This window comes from Bombina bombina, chromosome 8 (assembly GCF_027579735.1).
Source record: "Bombina bombina isolate aBomBom1 chromosome 8, aBomBom1.pri, whole genome shotgun sequence".
Lineage (NCBI taxonomy): Eukaryota > Metazoa > Chordata > Amphibia > Anura > Bombinatoridae > Bombina > Bombina bombina.
Window position 1 is genome coordinate 191620481 of NC_069506.1, and position 20970 is coordinate 191641450.

At 40.4% G+C, this 20970-nt stretch overlaps 1 protein-coding gene across 2 annotated transcripts in view; it reads left to right on the forward strand.

The window, feature by feature from the left end:
• The window catches only part of PNKP (polynucleotide kinase 3'-phosphatase), a 127821-nt gene that overhangs the window by 97742 nt on the left and 9109 nt on the right, over positions 1 to 20970 (forward strand). For both annotated transcript variants that reach the window (XM_053690799.1, XM_053690800.1), the window contains exons 12-15: positions 11433 to 11529; positions 11642 to 11703; positions 20594 to 20703; positions 20809 to 20896. In XM_053690799.1, coding sequence (XP_053546774.1) covers positions 11433 to 11529; positions 11642 to 11703; positions 20594 to 20703; positions 20809 to 20896 — 357 coding nt within the window. The remainder of the gene's footprint in view (positions 1 to 11432; positions 11530 to 11641; positions 11704 to 20593; positions 20704 to 20808; positions 20897 to 20970) is intronic.

Sequence of the window (20970 nt, forward strand, 5' to 3'; positions counted from 1 at the left end):
TAAACTACCTATGTACCCCTAAACCGAGGTCCCCCCACATCACCGCCACTATAATTACATTTTTTAACCCCTAATCTGCCGACCGCACACCGCCGCAACCTACATTATCCCTATGTACCCCTAATCTGCTGTCCCTAACATCGCCGACACCTACATAATATTAACCCCTAATCTGCCCCCCCCCCCCCCCCCCCAACGTCGCCGCTACCTACCTACACTTATTAACCCCTAATCTGCCGACCGGACCTCGCCTCCACTATAATAAATGTATTAACCCCTAAACCGCCTCACTCCCGCCTCAAAAACCCTATAATAAATAGTATTAACCCCTAATCTGCCCTCCCTAACATCGCTGACACCTAACTTCAAGTATTAACCCCTAATCTGCCGACCGGACCTCACTGCTACTATAATAAATGTATTAACCCCTAAAGCTAAGTCTAACCCTAACACCCCCCCTAAATTAAATATAATTTAAATCTAACAAAATAAAATAAATCTTATTAAATAAATTAATCCTATTTAAAGCTAAATACTTACCTGTAAAATAAACCCTAATATAGCTACAATATAACTAATAATTATATTGTAGCTATTTTAGGATTTATATTTATTTTACAGGCAACTTTGTATTTATTTTAACCAGGTACAATAGCTATTAAATAGTTAATAACTATTTAATAGCTACCTATTTAAAATAATTACAAAATTACCTGTAAAATAAATCCTAACCTAAGTTACAATTAAACCTAACACTACACTATCAATAAATTAATTAAATAAACTACCTACAATTATCTACAATTAAATAAACTAAACTAAATTACAAAAAATAAAAAAAGATTACAAGAATTTTAAACTAATTACACCTACTCTAAGCCCCCTAAAAAAATAACAAAGCCCCCCAAAATAAAAAAATGCCCTACCCTATTCTAAAATAAAAAGTTAACAGCTCTTTTACCTTACCAGCCCTTAAAAGGGCCTTTTGCGGGGCATGCCCCAAAGTAAACAGCTCTTTTGCATTTAAAAAAAAACATACAATACCCCCCCCCCAACATTACAACCCACCACCCACATACCCCTAATCTAACCCAAACCCCCCTTAAAAAAACCTAACACTAAGCCCCTGAAGATCTCCCTACCTTATCTTCACCATGCCGGTTATCACCGATCCGTCCAGAAGAGGGTCCGAAGTCTTCATCCTATCCGGCAAGAAGAGGACACCCGGACCGGTAGACATCTTCATCCAGGCAGCGTCTTCTATCTTCATCTATCCGGCACGGAGCGGGACCATCTTGAAGCAGCCGACGCGGATCCATCCTCTTCTTCCGGCGACTCCCGACGAATGAAGGTTCCTTTAAGGGACGTCATCCAAGATGGCGTCCCTCGAATTCCGATTGGCTGATAGGATTCTATCAGCCAATCGGAATTAAGGTAGGAAAAATCTGATTGGCTGATTGAATCAGCCAATCAGATTCTAGTTCAATCCGATTGGCTGATCCAATCAGCCAATCAGATTGAGCTCGCGTTCTATTGGCTGTTCCGATCCGGATAGGATGAAGACTTCGGACCCTCTTCTGGACGGATCGGTGATACCCGGCGTGGTGAAGATAAGGTAGGGAGATCTTCAGGGGCTTAGTGTTAGGTTTTTTAAGGGGGGGTTGGGTTAGATTAGGGGTATGTGGGTGGTGGGTTGTAATGTTGGGGGGGGGTATTGTATGTTTTTTTTAAATGCAAAAGAGCGGATGACTTTGGGGCATGCCCCGCAAAGGGGCCCTTTTAAGGGCTGGTAAGGTAAAAGAGCTGTTAACTTTTTATTTTAGAATAGGGTAGGGCATTTTTTTTATTTTGGGGGGCTTTGTTATTTTTTTAGGGGGCTTAGAGTAGGTTTAATTAGTTTAAAATTCTTGTAATCTTTTTTTTATTTTTTGTAATTTAGTTTAGTTGATTTAATTGTAGATAATTGTAAGTAGTTTAGTTAATTAATTTATTGATAGTGTAGTGTTAGGTTTAATTGTAACTTAGGTTAGGATTTATTTTACAGGTAATTTTGTAATTATTTTAACTAGGTTGCTATTAAATAGTAAATAACTATTTAATAGCTATTGTACCTAGTTAAAATAAATACAAAGTTGCCTGTAAAATAAATATAAATCCTAAAATAGCTACAATATAATTATTATTTATATTGTAGCTATATTAGGGTTTATTTTACAGGTAAGTATTTAGCTTTAAATAGGATTAATTTATTTAATAAGATTTATTTTATTTCGTTAGATTTAAATTATATTTAAGAAGAATAGAGAGAGGGCGCCACAATAGCGTGATATCGTCTGGAATGCAGGTACAGATAAAAGTAAGTGTTATGCTTACCATATGGTGTGGCACTGTACTGTGACCAGTGCAAGAGAGCAGGCTAGCACTTAAGCTCCAAAGGCACTTGTTCCAGTTGCAACTTGGTGTTTGTCTCCTGTTGTCTGGACTTCAGGTGTTGCAAAGGAGTAATCTTATGTGTGTTGTTCAGTGGGTATATATGAACCACAACACAGACAACTTCAATAAAAATGACTTTTATTTTTATGACGCGTTTCTCAACCTACAGGGGTTGTTTCATCAGATAAAAAAGTGAAACTAAATTATATTTAACTTAGGGGGGTGTTAGGGTTAGGGTTAGACTTAGCTTTAGGGGTTAATACATTTATTAGATCAGCGGCGAGGTCCGGTCGGCAGATTAGGGGTTAATAAGTGTAGGTAAGGTAGCAGCGACGTTTGGGGCGGCAGATTAGGGGTTAATAAATATAATATAGGGGTCGGCGATGTTAGGGGCAGCAGATTAGGGGTACATAGCTATAATGTAGGTTGCGGCGGTGTCCGGAGCGGCAGATTAGGGGTTAAAAGTGTAATGCAGGGGTCAGCGATAGCGGGGGCGGCAGATTAGGGGTTAATAAGTGTAAGGTTAGGGGTGTTTAGACTCGGGGTTCATGTTAGGGTGTTAGGTGCAGACTTAGGAAGTGTTTCCCCATAGGAAACAATGGGGCTGCGTTAGGAGCTGAACGCTGTTTTTTTGCAGGTGTTAGGATTTTTTTCAGCTCAAACTGCACCATTGTTTCCTATGGGGGAATCGTGCACGAGCATGTTTTTGAAGCTGGCCGCATCCGTAAGCAACGCTGGTATTTAGAGTTGAAGTGGCAGTAAATTATGCTCTACGCTCCCTTTTTAGAGCCTAACGCAGCCCTTCAGAGAACTCTAAATACTAGCGTTGTTTAAAAGGTGCGGGGGGGGAAAAACACGCGTAGCTAACGCACCCCTTTTAACACAAAACTCTAAATCTAGCCAATAGTTTTGTATTATTTTTTGTCTTTCTACTGTGGAATTACATACCTACTATGGAGGACTTTGATACGTTAGAAGGTTCCACTCCTGTAGTGCTTAATAATACCTGCTTATATTGTGAGGAGGCTGTGGTTTTCCCACCTGCTCAATTTTGTTCGAATTGCCTGGATACTGTTTTAAAGTCTAAGAAGGGAGCTAAATCTGCTACTAACCCTAGCGCTGTTAGTCCCTCTGAGCCATCAACCTCTCAGGATTCTGTGAACCGAGAGATTACTACCCTTTCTACCCTAACCGCTTTACATGCAGTTCCCCACGGCACAGTTATTTCTCCGTCTGGAGGTGGCCTTTTTCCTGTGGTCTTTACCGCACAGTTACAATCGGCGGTGTCCGCGGCCCTAAGTGCCCTACCTATCTCTGGGAAACGTAAGAGAAAGGTTAAACACAGTTCTCCTGTTTTAGATTCACCTAATTTCCAATCAGATCTAGCTTGTATGTCCCAGCTATCCGAGGATGAGTCAACCTCTGTGGTGTCAGAGGGTGAACTTTCAGAGTCTGAGACATCTATTACTAAATCTCCTCCGGCGGAGGAACCCTCCTTTTAGATTTAAAATTGAACATCTGCATTTTTTTTTACTGAAGGAGGTCCTGTTCCAGAGGCTAAGCTACCTGAGGAACCTAAGATCCCTAAAATAGATAGGGTTTATGAAGACAGGAAGGTCCCACAAACTTTTCTGGTCCCAGTTCGCATGGCGAACATTATTAGTAAGGAATGGGAAAGAATTGGAACATCCTTTTCTACCTCGGCTATTTTTAAAAAATTGTTCCCATCCCTGACTCTCAAATAGAGCTGTGGGGCTCCATCCCTAGGGTGGATGGCGCCATTTTGACGCTAGCCAAGCGTTCTACTATCCCTCTTGAGGATCGCTCTTCCTTTAGGGAACATATGGATAAGAAGTTGGAAACTTTCCTAAGGAGAATGTTTCAACACGCAGGATTTTTATTTCAACCAGCGGCAGTTGTGGCTAGGGCCGCCACGTACTTGTGCGACTCACTGTCAAAACTTATCGAGGTGGAATCTCCCCTCGAGGATATTCAGGAGATAATTAAAGCTTTAGGAGTAGCCAACTCTTTTATATGTGATGCAAATATGCAGGTTATTCGCCTGAATGCTAAGGCTTCAGGTTTTGCGGTCCTAGCCCGCTGAGCTCTGTGGTTGAAGTCTTGGTCTGCAGATATGACTTCTAAAGTCAGACTCCTTTCTCTTCCTTTCAATGGGAAGATTTTATTTGGGCCAGGTCTGGACTCCATCATCTCTACGGTTACTGGAGGGAAAAGTGCCTTCCTACTTCAGGATAAGAACAGACCTAAGGGGTGGCAGTCCTCTAATTTTTGCTCCTTTCCTTCGGACAAATCCCAACGATCTCAATCATCATCCAAACCCGAGCGTCCCAAGAGCACTTGGAAGCCTGCTCAGTCCTGGAACAAGTCCAAACTGACAAAGAAGCCCGCCAATAACAAATCGGCATAAAGGGGCGGCCCCCGATCCGGGATCAGTTTTTGTAGGGGCAGATTGTAGCTTTTCTCAAACGCTTGGTTTCAGGATGTTCAGGATCCTTGGGTTCTGGAGGTCGTATCTCAGGGATACCGGATGACATTCAAATCTCATCTGCCCAGGAGCAGATTCCTACTCTCCAGACTGTCTACAAGACCAGAGAAGAGGACAGCCTTTTTAGATTGCGTAAGGAATCTATCTTCCTTAGGAGTAATAGTCCAGGTACCTACATCAGAAAGAGGTCTGGGGTTCTATTCAAATCTCATTGTGGTTCCCAAAAGGGAGGGAACTTTTCGTCCAATTCTGGACTTGATGTGCCTAAACAAATTTCTAAGTGTCCCCTTTTTCAAGATGGAGACTATAAGATCAATCCTTTCCCTGGTTCATGATGGACAGTTTATGACTACCATAGATCTGAAGGATGCATATCTTCACGTTCCGATCCAGAGGGAACATTTCTAGTTCTTGAGATTGCCGTTCTGGATCAACACTTCAAGTTCATAGCACTTCCGTTTGGCTAAGCTACTGCTCCAAGGATATTTACAAAGGTTCTGGGGGCTCTCCTAGCGGTTGCCAGAACCCGAGGTATAGCAGTAGCTCCTTACCTGGATGATATCTTGGTACAGGCACCATCTTTTCGTCTAGCAAGGGATCACTTAGACTTTCTTCTAAGTCGTCTTCGGTCACATGGATGGAAGATAAACTTGGAAAAGAGCTTGCTTACTCCAAATACCAGAGTGAATTTCCTGGGCACAGTTAAAGACTCAGTGTCCATGAAGATCTTTCTAACAAATCAGAGACGTTGCAAGCTAACAACATCATGTCTTGCCCTCCAGGCTGCCTTGAAACCTTCGGTGGCCCAGTGTATGGAGGTGATTTGACTCATGGTGTCTTGTATGGACATCATTCCCTTTGCTAGATTCCATCTCAGACCTTTACAGCTATGCATGCTGAGACAATGGAACAGCGACCATTCCGATCCATCACAACAGATAGTTCTAGACAGCCTGTCGAGAGACTCGCTCTCTTGGTGGCTCTGTCAAGATCACCTGTCCCAAGGCACGTGCTTCTTGAGACCGTCTTGGGAGATTGTGACTACGGACGCCAGTCTATCCGGTCGGGGAGCCGTTTGGGGTGTCAGGATGAGTCCATTCTTCCGATCAATATCTTGGAACTCCGAGCAATCTTTAATGCTCTGAAGGCTTGGCCCCTCCTGTGTTCATCCCAGTTTATCAGATTCCAATCAGACAATATAACTTTGGTAGCCTACATAAACCATCAGGGAGGAACAAGAAGTTCTTTAGCGATGAGAGAAGTATCTCAAATCCTAGAATGGGTGGAGGCCCACAACTGTACGCTGTCAGCGATCCACATTCCGGGTGTGGACAACTGGGAAGCAGACTTCCTCAGCAGACAATCCTTTTTCCCGGGGGAGTGGTCTCTCAACCCTGAGGTCTTTGCAGAGATATGCAGCAGATGGGGGATGCCGGAGATAGACCTCATGGCTTACCTTCTCAATGCCAAACTACCCAAGTACGGGTCGAGATTGAGGGATCCTCAAGCTGTTCTAATAGATGCCCCAGCGGTTCCATGGAGGTTCAGACTCATATATCTCTTTCCTCCATTACCTCTTCTTCCTAGTGTGGTGGCCGGCATCAAACAGGAGCAACCATCAGTGATTCTAATTGCTTCTTCCTGGCCGTGAAGGACTTGTTTCGCGGATCTGGTGGGGATGTCTTCATCTCCTCCGTGGAGGTTACCTTGTTGCATGGACCTGCTGATACAGGGACCTTTCCTTCATCAGGCTCCGTTTGTGCCCCCATGCATAATGTTGACATTAAAATGTTACCTTGGAAGGTTTTGTTTCTATTGGCTATTGCCTCTGCTCCCAGAGTCTCAGAGATTTCTGCCTTGCAATGTGACCCCCCTTACCATGTTTTTCATGCCGATAAGGCGGTTTTACGTACTAAGTTAGGTTTCCTTCCTAAGGTGGTGTCAGATCGCAATATTAATCAAGAGATTGTTGTTCCTTCCTTGTGTCCCAATCCTTCTTCTGTGAAGGAGCGTTTGCTTCACAATCTAGATGTGGTTCGTGCCTTGAAGTTCTACCTTCAAGCTACTAAGGAGTTCAGACAATCTTCATCTTTTTCTTATATACTTTTCATAAATACTTTTTCTAAATTTTACAAGTTTGATGTGTTTGCTTTGGCTGAAGCAGCTTTTGGGAGAAAGGTTTTGCAGGCTGTGGTGCCCTCAGATTAGGGTCCGCCTCTTTTTTGTTCCCTCCCGTTATTTCTTCAGTGTCCTCTTGAGCTTGGGTATTGTTTTCCCAACAGTAAGGAATTAAGTTGTGGACTCTCCCTGCCTTATGGAAAGAAAACTAAATTTATGCTTACCAAATAAATTCCTTTCTTTCCTGGCAGGGAGAGCCCACGACCCCGCCCCTAAGTTATTCTTTGTTTTGCATTATAAACCTAATAAAATAATCACACAACACAGACTTCACTTGCATTTTTCTGCAAACAGTTCTTTCTATGCATTCCAATATGGACTGAGTTATAGACAGGAAGATCTTGTTCCTTTGAAATCTGCGCGATAGCTCAGAACTGGTTAAACTGATTTAATTTCAGCTTGCTTGGCTTTGCTGCAACACAAGCGGACAGCTCCACCTACTGGCTATTTTACTAAATGCACTGCTCAATGCTTTTCAATAGCAGTCACATGACTGGAAAAAAAGGTTGTTATTCTGAAACAGTGTAAATTGAACCGTTGTAAAATGAGGGCCACTTGTATACACATACAAATACATAAATACATATGTACACATATGTAGACATATATATATATATATATATATATATATATATATGCGCATTGGAGCACTTATTGCAGTCAAGTAGATAGCATATTTATGCAATATTCATTTTCAATAAAGGTTTTAACAATGTATTTACTGTAAATATGTCACATTCCAATGCTCTGCACATAGCAGAATATGTTATATATATTTATAAATAGTTATTCGTGTATATATATATATATATATATATATATATATATATATATATATATATATATTAAAATTATGGGGGGAGATAAAAAACTGAAATTAAAATCTTCCATGTCTCAAAATTAAATCAATGTAAATATTTGCATAGGAAATTAGTACATCTAGGCAAGTATCCCCGCTTGCTTTTCCCCAGAAATTCTTAATATACAATGTTTCCAATGCACAAGAGAATTGTGGGTTAGATATGCAAATTCTCATTTTTTTTGCTTCAAAAATACTGTTTTGACACAGCGATCCTTTTAAACAGGATTATGACAGCAAACCAGAAATCACTCACTAGACAAGCCTGTTTCGTTCTTTTTGGAACTCATCAGTAGGAGATAGATTTCTGGTTGCTGCATTGGTAAAGCTATTTTCATGGTTAAACCAAAATTCATTAAAATTATGGGGGGAGATAAAAAACTGAAATTAAAATCCTCCATGTCTCAAAATTAAATCAATGTAAATATTTGCATAGGAAATTAGTACATCTAGGCAAGTATCCCCGCTTGCTTTTCCCCAGAAATTCTTAATATACAATGTTTCCAGCAACCAAAAATCTATCTCCTACTGATGAGTTCCAAAAAGAACGAAACAGGCTTGTCTAGTGAGTGATTTCTGGTTTGCTGTCATAATGCTGTTTAAAGGGATCGCTGTGTCAAAACAGTATTTTTGAAGCAAAAAACCTGAGAATTTGCATATCTAATTTGCATATCTTACCCACAATTCTCTTGTGCATTGGAAACATTGTATATTAAGACTTTCTGGGGAAGAGCAAGTGGGGATACTTGCCTAGATGTATTAATTTCCTATGCAAATATTTACATTGATTTAATTTTGAGACATGGAGGATTTTAATTTCAGTTTTTTATCTCCCCCCATAATTTTAATGAATTTTGGTTTAACCATGAAAATAGCTTTACACCTTGCTAGTACCGGGTTGGACCCCCTTTTAGCCTTCAGAACTGCCTTAATTCTTTGCGGCATAGATTCAACAATGTGTTGGAAACATTCCACAGACATTTTGGTCCATATTGACATGATAGCATTGACATGATAGCCTCACGCAGTTGGGGCAGATTTGTCGCCTGCACATCTGTGATGCGAATCTCTCGTTCCACCACATCCCAAAGGTGCTCTATTGGATTGAGATCTGGTGACTGTAGAGGCTATTTGAGTAAAGTGAACTCATTGTCATGTTCAAGAAACCAGTTTGAGATGATTTGAACTTTGTGACATGGTGCATTATCCTGCTGGAAGTAGCCATCAGAAGATGGATACACTGTAGTCATAAAGGGATGGACATGGTCAGCAACAATACTCAGGTTTGCCGTGGCGTTTAAATGATGCTCAATTGGTACTAAGGGGTCCAAAGTGTGCCAAGAAAATATCCCCCGCACCACTACTACACCACCACCACCAGCCTGAACCGTTGATACAAGGCAGGATGGATTCATGCTTTCATGTTGATGTGGCATTTTTTTAGGGTATTATTGACATGGTAGTTTGGATTATGTACACAATATCAAAACTCCATAAAATAATAAATATTTAAAAACCTATAAATACATATACAAAATATCTGAAAAAATACTTATTAAAACAAATGTAGGTCATAATCCCTATTTAATCCTACTGGGTGGAGGGTATTTAAATTTTGTATCCACCAGACTTCTCTCCTCTTTAGTAACAATTCCCTATCACCACCCCTTCTCTGTTTTGGGATGTGATCAATTACTTGAAACGTAAGTTGGCTCACTGAATGACCTGCATCAATGAAATGGGCCGATACTGGGAGGGATTTATCCTCACATCTAATAGATGATTTGTGTTCACTAATTCTATCTTTAATGCGATTAATTGTTTCACCAACATAGCCCCGCCCACATGGGCATTTTAGTAGGTACACTAAATATTCTGTATCACATGTGTAAAGACCATTTATATATCGTTTTTTTCTATCATTTATTTGTGCTACATGTTTGCCCTTGATCATAGAATTGCACTGTGCATAATGAAGGCAGGGGTATGATCCTTTGTTGGAACTAGTTAGATAATTGACTTTCTCTTCCTTTTTTGTGCCCATATCAGCCTTAACCAATATATCTCTTATATTTTTTACCCTCTTATAGGCATGTATAGGGGGGTCTTGAAATTCCCTAATACTGGGATTGTATTTATTTAATAAATACCAATGTTTTTTTAATAATTTTATAGATTTTTTCACTATACATGCTATATTCCGTTGTGAACACAATCTGATTCCCTTCTTTTTTATTATATCTTTTTCGTGAACCATGGTCGTTTGTTTCAGTAGGTATATCTTGTTTGCAATTTGATATTAATGGGTTAGGATAACCTCTTTTCTCAAATATCTTGGCCATTTGTTCCAATCTTACTGCCTGCAGTTTTTTATCCTTTACATTCCTCGCTGTTCTGACAAACTGGCTTCTAGGTATAGACCTAAAAACTTGTTCAGGATGATAACTATCAAAATATAAGAGGGTATTACAGTCAGTGGGCTTATTAAATAAATCTGTAGTCAGGGCACCATCTTTCTTATATACTACTGAGTCTAAATAACTTACATAGTTTTCAGACAAGTTTAATGTGAATTTCAGACTATTGGTGCTTTTGTTTAATTCATCCACAAATGTTTGTAGTGTGCCCAATGGGCCCCTCCATACACCAAACACATCGTCGATAAAACGGAGCCAAAGTTTACAGCTTGTTTGAAAAAGAATACTAGGATATACATATCTCTTCTCAAATTGGCTGACGAAAATGTTGGCGTATGAAGGGACCACATTAGAGCCCATGGCTGTACCCTTTTTTTTTAATGTAAAAAGTATCCTGAAAAAGAAAATAATTTAAGTATAATACTATATTCAATGAATTGACATTTAGGGATAGAAAAATCAGTTTCTTGTTTTATCACTTCCAATACTGTTGCTATGCCAGCTTCATGGGGAATTGTTGTATATAGGCTAACAACATCAAGTGTGAAGAGAATATCTGATTCTTCACTTTGTATCTTATTTATTTCTTCAAGAAAATTGCCAATATCTTTCAAATACGATTTTTGGACTGCAGGTTTTAGAACCTTATCTAAAAAAATGTCTATATTCAAAAATACTGACAAATCTGCCCCAACTGCGTGAGGCTATCATGTCAATAATGACGAAAATGTCTGAGGAATGTTTCCAATACATTGTCAGTGTAATTTGTTTTGCTGGCTATGTTTGCAAAGCTTTTTTTTAACCTATACATAAGTATAGAAACTTTCAATATGGGTGGGGATACCGCAGACACTATCAGCTATTTCAAATGCCGATATAAATGTTAAAGAGCTATTTTAAACAATTTAATACACTCCAGCTGGTAAAATGAATCATTGGGAACAAATTAAAGGGGGAAAAATGAAGGGTAAACTGTCCCTTTACATGTTTTGTATCATATTGTACATTAGTATCAATATTATTATTATTTTGTCTTCAGAAAGCATTGGATCCCAAGGGTCCACTATATGATCCTTCTTCTGCCTCTCTGGTATCTGCATCCCCTGAAGTGGTGGTGTCAGTCGGCTTTCCGGGAGGTAATGAATATTTATATGATTATTGATCAATTACATAGAAGTATGTAATGTAGGAATCTATTTATAATAGCTCTGTGCATTTTGTTAGTATTTGATCTCTATCTGTTTACAGCTGGAAAATCCACATTCCTAAAAGAGCATGTAGTACCAAAGGGCTATGTGTATGCAAACAGGGTAAGTAACCTAATAACATATACCAATAACCATGCTCTAAACCCATACTGCCTGCATTTTTGCAGTTCTTTGCAATACACTTTAAAGCTAATTATGCATACACATTTTACCCCTTTTCACTTCCCTGTAGTTATATATGTTATCTGTTTAAAGGGACATAATAATTATATACTAAATCACTTGAAAGTGATTCAGCATAATTGTAAAAAGCTGACAGGAAAATATTACCTTAGCACAGGGGTGTCCAAACTTTTTTCAAAGAGTGCCAGATTTGATGAAGTGAACAAGTGCGAGGGCCGACCATTTTGCCTGACATTCTTTTAAACCATTTAAATTAAATGCAAATTAACTATTTTATGCAAAGTTTATTGAAAACGGCATACTTTTAATTTTGTGACTTGGATGACAAATCTAAACAGGTGTTAAATCACTCTGCCTTTAATATAAAAAAAACAGGAAGCTGAAATATGTCAGGAACATTGTAAAGTACATTGCACAAAGTAATAAAGGTTGTCTGTCAAGTTCAAAAAATGTGAACAGGAACATAACACCAAGTATACATGTGTTCAAATATATTTCTAACTGATTTAGACCAACTGACATTAACTGAGATTTTACAATGTATTCATCTCAATTGGAAAAAAAACTTGCCTGAGATCTGGAAGTGGCCTGTCCTGGAAGCCGTGTCCCTCACTGTCAACTTTTCGTTTCTTATTTGTAGTTGCCATTATAAAAATTGGCAAGATTCCTATATGCTCCCTTGTCTACTTTATACATGTATCCTGAGTGCACAGCCCTGCCTGCCTGTCAGAGTGTTGTCTGTGCAGTTACTGCTCCTTGTCAAGGTGTTTGGTAGGCAGAAGTTTTTTTTTCTTCTTCAATAGCCCTTAATGGTCGCCCTTGTGGCTGTGTGTGGAGGCACAGGGAGAAGGAAAGCCCAAATCTCGCGGCGTCCAAGATCTCGCAAGATTTGTGCTTTCCTTCTCCCTGTGCCGGCTGATGATGTCAAGTCCCGCAGTGAGAGATCCCAGGAGTCCTGAACGGCGCTCGGGGACTCACTGGGGGGCCGTAAGATCTATATTTGGGCAACTTATCTGTGGGGCCTTATCAGTCCGGAAAGCGTGCCGCAATTGGCCCGTGGGCCGGACTTTGGACATGCCTGCCTTAGCATCTCTGTGTAAAAAAGGAAGATTTCTCTTGTTAAGTGTATCCAGTCCACGGATCATCCATTACTTATGGGATATTAACTCCTCCCCAACAGGAAGTGCAAGAGGATTCACCCAGCAGAGCTGCTATATAGCTCCTCCCCTAACTGCCATTCCCAGTCATTCTCTTGCACCCAGCAACTAGATAGGTCGTGTGAGAGGACTATGGTGATTATACTTAGTTTTATATCTTCAATCAAAAGTTTGTTATTTTAAAATAGCACCGGAGTGTGTTATTACCTCTCTGGCAGAGTTTGAGGAAGAATCTACCAGAGTTTTGCTATGATTTTAGCCGGAGTAGTTAAGATCATATTGCTGTTCTCGGCCATCTGAGGAGTGAGGTAAACTTCAGATCAGGGGACAGCGGGCAGATGAATCTGCATAGAGGTATGTAGCAGTTTTTATTTTCTGACAATGGAATTGATGAGAAAATCCTGCCATACCGATATAATGTCATGTATGTATACTTTACACTTCAGTATTCTGGGAGAATGGTACTTCACTAGAATTACACTGTAAGAAAGACATAAAGCTGTTTAATAACTAGAGATTATGTTTAACGTTTTTGCTGGAATGTAAAATCGTTTTCATTTGCTGAGGTACTGAGTGAATAAATGTTTGGGCACCATTTTTCCACTTGGCAGTTGCTTAAATCTGTTTTTTCTGTCAGTTTCTGTTCTCCCTCACTGCTGTGTGTGTGGGGGAGGGGCGCTTTTACTATGCATCAAATATTTCAGTCAGCAACTCATTGTATTCCCTGCATGATCTGGTTCATCTCTACAGAGCTCAGGGGTCTTCAAAACTTATTTTGAGGGAGGTAATTTCTCTCAGCAGAGCTGTGAGAATTATAGTTTGACTGAAATAAAAACTTTTATTCTGTAATTTGTTTCCTGCTTTCAGAAATTGTTATCTTTGCTAATGGGATTAAACCTTTGCTAAAGTTGTGTTGTTTACAAGGATTGAGGCTATAACTGTTTCAATTTATTAATTTTTAACTGTCATAGATCTTCTGTACTTCTTAAAGGCACAGTACGTTTTAATATTATTCTATTTGAATTGTATTTCCAAGTTGCAAGTTTATTTGCTAGTGTGTTAAACATGTCTGATTCAGAAGATGATACCTGTGTCATTTGTTGCAATGCCAAAGTGGAGCCCAATAGAAATTTATGTACTAACTGTATTGATGCTACTTTAAATAAAAATCAATCTGTACAAATTGAACAAATTTCACCAAACAACGAGGGGAGAGTTATGCCGACTAACTCGCCTCACGTGTCAGTACCTACATCTCCCGCTCAGAGGGAGGTGCGTGATATTGTAGCGCCGAGTACAGCTGGGCGGCCATTACAAATCACATTACAGGATATGGCTACTGTTATGACTGAAGTTTTGGCTAAATTACCAGAACTAAGAGGTAAGCGTGATCACTCTGGGGTGAGAACAGAGTGCGCTGATAATATTAGGGCCATGTCAGACACTGCGTCACAATTTGCAGAACATGAGGACGGAGAGCTTCATTCTGCGGGTGACGGTTCTGATCCAAACAAACTGGATTCAGATATTTCAAATTTTAAATTTAAGCTGGAAAACCTCTGTGTATTACTAGGGGAGGTGTTAGCGGCTCTGAATGATTGTAACACAGTTGCAATACCAGAGAAAATGTGTAGGTTGGATAAATATTTTGCGGTACCGGCGAGTACTGACGTTTTTCCTATACCTAAGAGACTTACTGAAATTGTTACTAAGGAGTGGGATAGACCCGGTGTGCCGTTCTCACCCCCTCCGATATTTAGAAAGATGTTTCCAATAGACGCCACCACACGGGACTTATGGCAAACGGTCCCTAAGGTGGAGGGAGCAGTTTCTACTTTAGCTAAGCGTACCACTATCCCGGTGGAGGATAGCTGTGCCTTTTCAGATCCAATGGATAAAAAGTTAGAGGGTTACCTTAAGAAAATGTTTGTTCAACAAGGTTTTATATTGCAACCTCTTGCATGCATTGCGCCTGTCACGGCTGCAGCAGCATTTTGGTTTGAGTCTCTGGAAGAGACACTTGAATCAGCTCCATTAGATGAGATTACACACAAGCTTAAAGCCCTTAAGTTAGCTAACTCATTTATTTCAGATGCCGTAGTACATTTAACTAAACTTACGGCTAAGAATTCCGGATTCGCCATTCAGGCACGCAGAGCACTGTGGCTAAAATCCTGGTCAGCTGACGTTACTTCTAAATCTAAATTGCTTAATATACCTTTCAAAGGGCAGACCTTATTCGGGCCCGGGTTGAAAGAAATTATCGCTGACATTACAGGAGGTAAAGGCCATGCCCTGCCTCAAGACAGAGCCAAACCTAAGGCTAGACAGTCTAATTTTCGTTCCTTTCGTAATTTCAAAGCAGGAGCAGCATCAACTTCCTCTGCACCAAAACAGGAAGGAGCTGTTGCTCGCTACAGACAAGGCTGGAGACCTAACCAGTCCTGGAACAAGGGCAAGCAGGCCAGGAAACCTGCTGCTGCCCCTAAGACAGCATGAATCGAGGGCCCCCGATCCGGGAACGGATCTAGTGGGGGGCAGACTTTCTCTCTTCGCCCAGGCTTGGGCAAGAGATGTCCAGGATCCCTGGGCGTTAGAGATCATATCTCAGGGATACCTTCTAGACTTCAAATTCTCTCCCCCAAGAGGGAGATTTCATCTGTCAAGGTTGTCAACAAACCAAATAAAGAAAGAGGCGTTTCTACGCTGCATACAAGATCTTTTATTAATGGGAGTGATCCATCCGGTTCCGCGGTCGGAACAAGGACAAGGGTTTTACTCAAATCTGTTTGTGGTTCCCAAAAAAGAGGGAACTTTCAGGCCAATCTTGGATTTAAAGATCCTAAACAAATTCCTAAGAGTTCCATCGTTCAAAATGGAAACTATTCGGACAATTTTACCCATGATCCAAAAGGGTCAGTACATGACCACAGTGGATTTAAAGGATGCTTACCTTCACATACCGATTCACAAAGATCATTACCGGTATCTAAGGTTTGCCTTTCTAGACAGGCATTACCAGTTTGTAGCTCTTCCATTCGGATTGGCTACGGCTCGGAGAATCTTCACAAAGGTTCTGTGTGCTCTTCTGGCGGTACTAAGACCGCGAGGAATTGCGGTAGCTCCGTACCTAGACGACATTCTGATACAAGCTTCAAGCTTTCAAACTGCCAAGTCTCATACAGAGTTAGTACTGGCATTTCTAAGGTCGCATGGATGGAAGGTGAACGAAAAGAAGAGTTCTCTCTTTCCACTCACAAGAGTTCCCTTCTTGGGGACTCTTATAGATTCTGTAGAAATGAAGATTTACCTGACAGAAGACAGGTTAACAAAGCTTCAAAATGCATGCCGTGTCCTTCATTCCATTCAACACCCGTCAGTAGCTCAATGCATGGAGGTGATCGGCTTAATGGTAGCAGCAATGGACATAGTACCCTTTGCACGTCTACATCTCAGACCGCTGCAATTGTGCATGCTAAGTCAGTGGAATGGGGATTACTCAGACTTGTCCCCTACTCTGAATCTGGATCAAGAGACCAGAAATTCTCTTCTATGGTGGCTTTCTCGGCCACATCTGTCCAGGGGGATGCCATTCAGCAGGCCGGACTGGACAATTGTAACAACAGACGCCAGCCTACTAGGTTGGGGCGCTGTCTGGAATTCTCTGAAGGCTCAGGGACAATGGAATCAGGAGGAGAGTCTCCTACCAATAAACATTCTGGAATTGAGAGCAGTTCTCAATGCCCTTCTGGCTTGGCCCCAGTTAACAACTCGGGGGTTCATCAGGTTTCAGTCGGACAACATCACGACTGTAGCTTACATCAACCATCAGGGAGGGACAAGAAGCTCCCTAGCAATGATGGAAGTATCAAAGATAATTCGCTGGGCAGAGTCTCACTCTTGCCACCTGTCAGCAATCCACATCCCGGGAGTGGAGAACTGGGAGGCGGATTTCTTAAGTCGTCAGACTTTTCATCCGGGGGAGTGGGAACTTCATCCGGAGGTCTTTGCCCAAATACTTCGACGTTGGGGCAAACCAGAGATAGATCTCATGGCGTCTCGACAGAACGCCAAGCTTCCTCGTTACGGGTCCAGATCCAGGGATCCGGGAGCGGTTCTGATAGATGCTTTGACAGCACCTTGGACCTTCGGGATGGCTTATGTGTTTCCACCCTTCCCGATGCTTCCTCGATTGATTGCCAGAATCAAACAGGAGAGAGCATCAGTGATTCTAATAACGCCTGCATGGCCACGCAGGACTTGGTATGCAGATCTAGTGGACATGTCATCCTGTCCACCTTGGTCGCTACCTCTGAAACAGGACCTTCTGATCCAGGGTCCCTTCAAACATCAAAATCTAATTTCTCTGAAGCTGACTGCTTGAAAATTGAACGCTTGATTTTATCAAAACGTGGTTTTTCTGAGTCAGTTATTGATACCTTAATACAGGCTAGGAAGCCTGTTACCAGAAAGATTTACCATAAGATATGGCGCAAATACTGGTGCGAATCCAAGAGTTACTCATGGAGTAAGGTTAGGATTCCGAGGATATTGTCTTTTCTACAAGAAGGTTTAGAAAAGGGTTTATCCGCTAGTTCCTTAAAGGGACAGATTTCAGCTCTGTCCATTCTTTTACACAAACGTCTGTCAGAAGTTCCGGACGTTCAAGCTTTTTGTCAGGCTTTAGCTAGGATCAAGCCTGTGTTTAAAACTGTTGCTCCACCATGGAGTTTGAACTTAGTTCTTAATGTTTTACAGGGGGTTCCGTTTGAACCCCTTCATTCCATTGATATCAAGTTGTTATCTTGGAAAGTTCTGTTTTTAATGGCGATTTCCTCGGCTCGAAGAGTCTCTGAGTTATCTGCCTTACATTGTGATTCTCCTTATCTGATTTTTCATTCAGACAAGGTAGTTCTGCGTACTAAACCTGGGTTCCTACCTAAGGTGGTCACTAACAGGAATATCAATCAAGAGATTGTGGTTACATCTTTGTGTCCTAATCCTTCTTCGAAAAAGGAACGTCTGCTACACAATCTAGATGTAGTCCATGCCCTGAAATTTTATCTACAGGCAACTAAGGATTTTCGACAAACGTCTTCCCTGTTTGTCGTTTATTCTGGTCAGAGGAGAGGTCAAAAAGCTTCGGCTACCTCTCTCTCCTTTTGGCTTCGTAGCATAATATGGTTAGCCTATGAGACTGCTTGACAGCAGCCTCCTGAAAGAATTACAGCACATTCTACTAGAGCTGTGGCTTTCACTTGGGCCTTTAAGAATGAGGCTTCTGTTGTACAGATTTGCAAGGCTGCAACTTGGTCTTCTCTTCATACTTTTTCCAAATTTTACAAATTTGACACTTTTGCTTCTTCGGAGGCTGTTTTTGGGAGAAAGGTTCTTCAGGCAGTGGTTCCTTCCGTATAAAGAGCCTGCCTGTCCCTCCCGTCATCCGTGTACTTTAGCTTTGGTATTGGTATCCCATAAGTAATGGATGATCCGTGGACTGGATACACTTAACAAGAGAAAACATAATTTATGCTTACCTGATAAATTTATTTCTCTTGTAGTGTATCCAGTCCACGGCCCGCCCTGTCACTTTAAGGCAGGTAATTTTTCCATTAAACTACAGTCACCACTGTACCCTATGGTTTTCCTTTCTCTGCATGTTTTCGGTCGAATGACTGGTAATGGCAGTTAGGGGAGGAGCTATATAGCAGCTCTGCTGGGTGAATCCTCTTGCACTTCCTGTTGGGGAGGAGTTAATATCCCATAAGTAATGGATGATCCGTGGACTGGATACACTACAAGAGAAATAAATTTATCAGGTAAGCATAAATTATGTTTTTTTACCTCATAATTTCCTCAGCTCACCAGAGTAAGTGCTCTGTAAAAAGTTAGCTTTCAGTTACTGCCCAGACGCAGGTAAAAAAAAGCAGAAATGAACAGCAGCCAATCAGCATCAGCAACTCTTTTACTGTGTTCCCATGAGATTTGTTAGTAAACTTCCTTAAACTGAATAGGGAAATAACATGAGTTGGCATGAGGCACGCTCCCTTGCAAGTTCCGGGACAGGCATACTCACTGGCTGCTTAAAGAGACATGAAATCCAAATTTTTTCTTTCATGATTCAGATAGAGAATACTATTTCAAACAACTTTCCAAGTTACTTCTATTATTTAATTTGCTTCCTTCTCTTGTTATCCTTTGCTGAAAGGTTTATCTAGGCAATTGCAGGAGCAGCAGAGAACCTAGGTTTTAGCTGTTGATTGGTGGCTGCATATATATACCGATTGTGATTGGCTCACCCATTTGTTCAGTTAGAAACCATTAGTGCATTGCTGCTCCTTCAACAAATGATACCAAGAGAATAAAAGTGATTAGATAATATAAGTAAATTAGAAAGTTGTTTAAAATTGTATTCTCTATCTGAATCATGAAAGATTTTTTTTGGGTTTCATTTCCCTTTAAAGTCTCTTACAAAGGGGTGTGAAAATATCTTTCTGTTTTACATAGAGATATTCAGGTGATATTTTTTAGTCAAATTTTTACAGCTATGCTGCATCACTTTCAAGTGTTTCAACATTTGGGTATCATGGCCCTTTAACATTTTGCCAAAACATTTTTTTTTCTTTATTAAACCCTTGCACCATATGAACATAGGTACTACATCACACAGTACTTTGCCCAGTACACTGTGTTAACGTAGTACCTACATCCAACATAGAGGCGCAAATTGCAGTCCCCGCTGTTTGGGAGTGATCAGGTAGGGATCAGAGGTTGGGAGGTGAAAATATAAGTGAGCTTAAAAGTATCTTAAAATGATGTGCTCTGTCTGAATCATTCAAGTTTAATTTTGACATTCCTATCCCTTTAAATTAGAAAGCTGTCGTTTGGATTACAGGGGAGAACAAAACATAATTGACTACTTGTAATATGAGCAAAAGGAGTGCGCTACTGATGCTTTTGTGCTTGCCTTTGAAAGTATGTATACGGTGTGCTTTGCTTAAAAATGTTAACCAATAACTTGTACTTCCAGAGTGAGTTAAGTGGAATTTAAGATGTCACACATTGTTAGTTGCACTCGACTTGTAATCTGGCCCATAGCTAGGGTTATTAATGCTAAAAAATTACGCTCTTAGGAGTTGGATCATACAATTTCTGCATCAGAATGTCAATTTAATTTCTGTTACTTGCCTATTTAACAAAAATAATATAAGTTAATACCTTTTAAAGGGACATTCAAGTCAAAATTAAATTTTCATGATTAAGATAGAGCACACTATTTTAAACAACTTTCCAATTCACTTCCATTATCTACATGTGCACAGTCTTTTTATTTGCACACTCTCTGAGGCACCATCTCCTATTGAGCATGTGCAAGATTCACAGAATATATGTATATGCATTTTGTGATTGGTTGGTGGCTGTCACATGGTTCGGTGGGAGGGAAAATAGAACTAACTTTAAAATTTGTCAGAAATCTACTCATTTTAAATTCAAATTAAGTGCTTTTGCATTGTCTTTTTAATGTGCATTTACTGATTATGCTATTCTACTGTGTTTAGTGTTCCTTTAATTTGATCCTTTTGATTGCACAGATTTGAAATTAATGTTTAGCATATTTTTTAGACATTTAGTTTCTTGGTTTCACGTTTCAGGACACACTAGGTAACTGGCAGAAGTGTGTGGCAGTGTGTGAAGATGCCCTGAAAAACGAAAAGAATGTTGTTATCGATAACACCAACCCTGATGTAGAATCTCGCAGGAGGTAATAAAAGAATTGTTCCATTTGGTTTTGCAATAATAACACTAAGATAATGCAAACTGAGATAACTTGCTTTATGTTAATGGTAAGTTTCCTATAATATTTTAGGTATATTGACTGCGCAAAAAAAGCTGGTGTACCTGTGAGATGCTTTTTTTTCACGGCCTCCATTGATGTGGCAAAACACAATAATAGGGTAAGTCATGGGAGTATTGCACCTCTCCCATATCACTTGTGTGTCATGTCTATGTAATGCTGCCTTTTTTTACA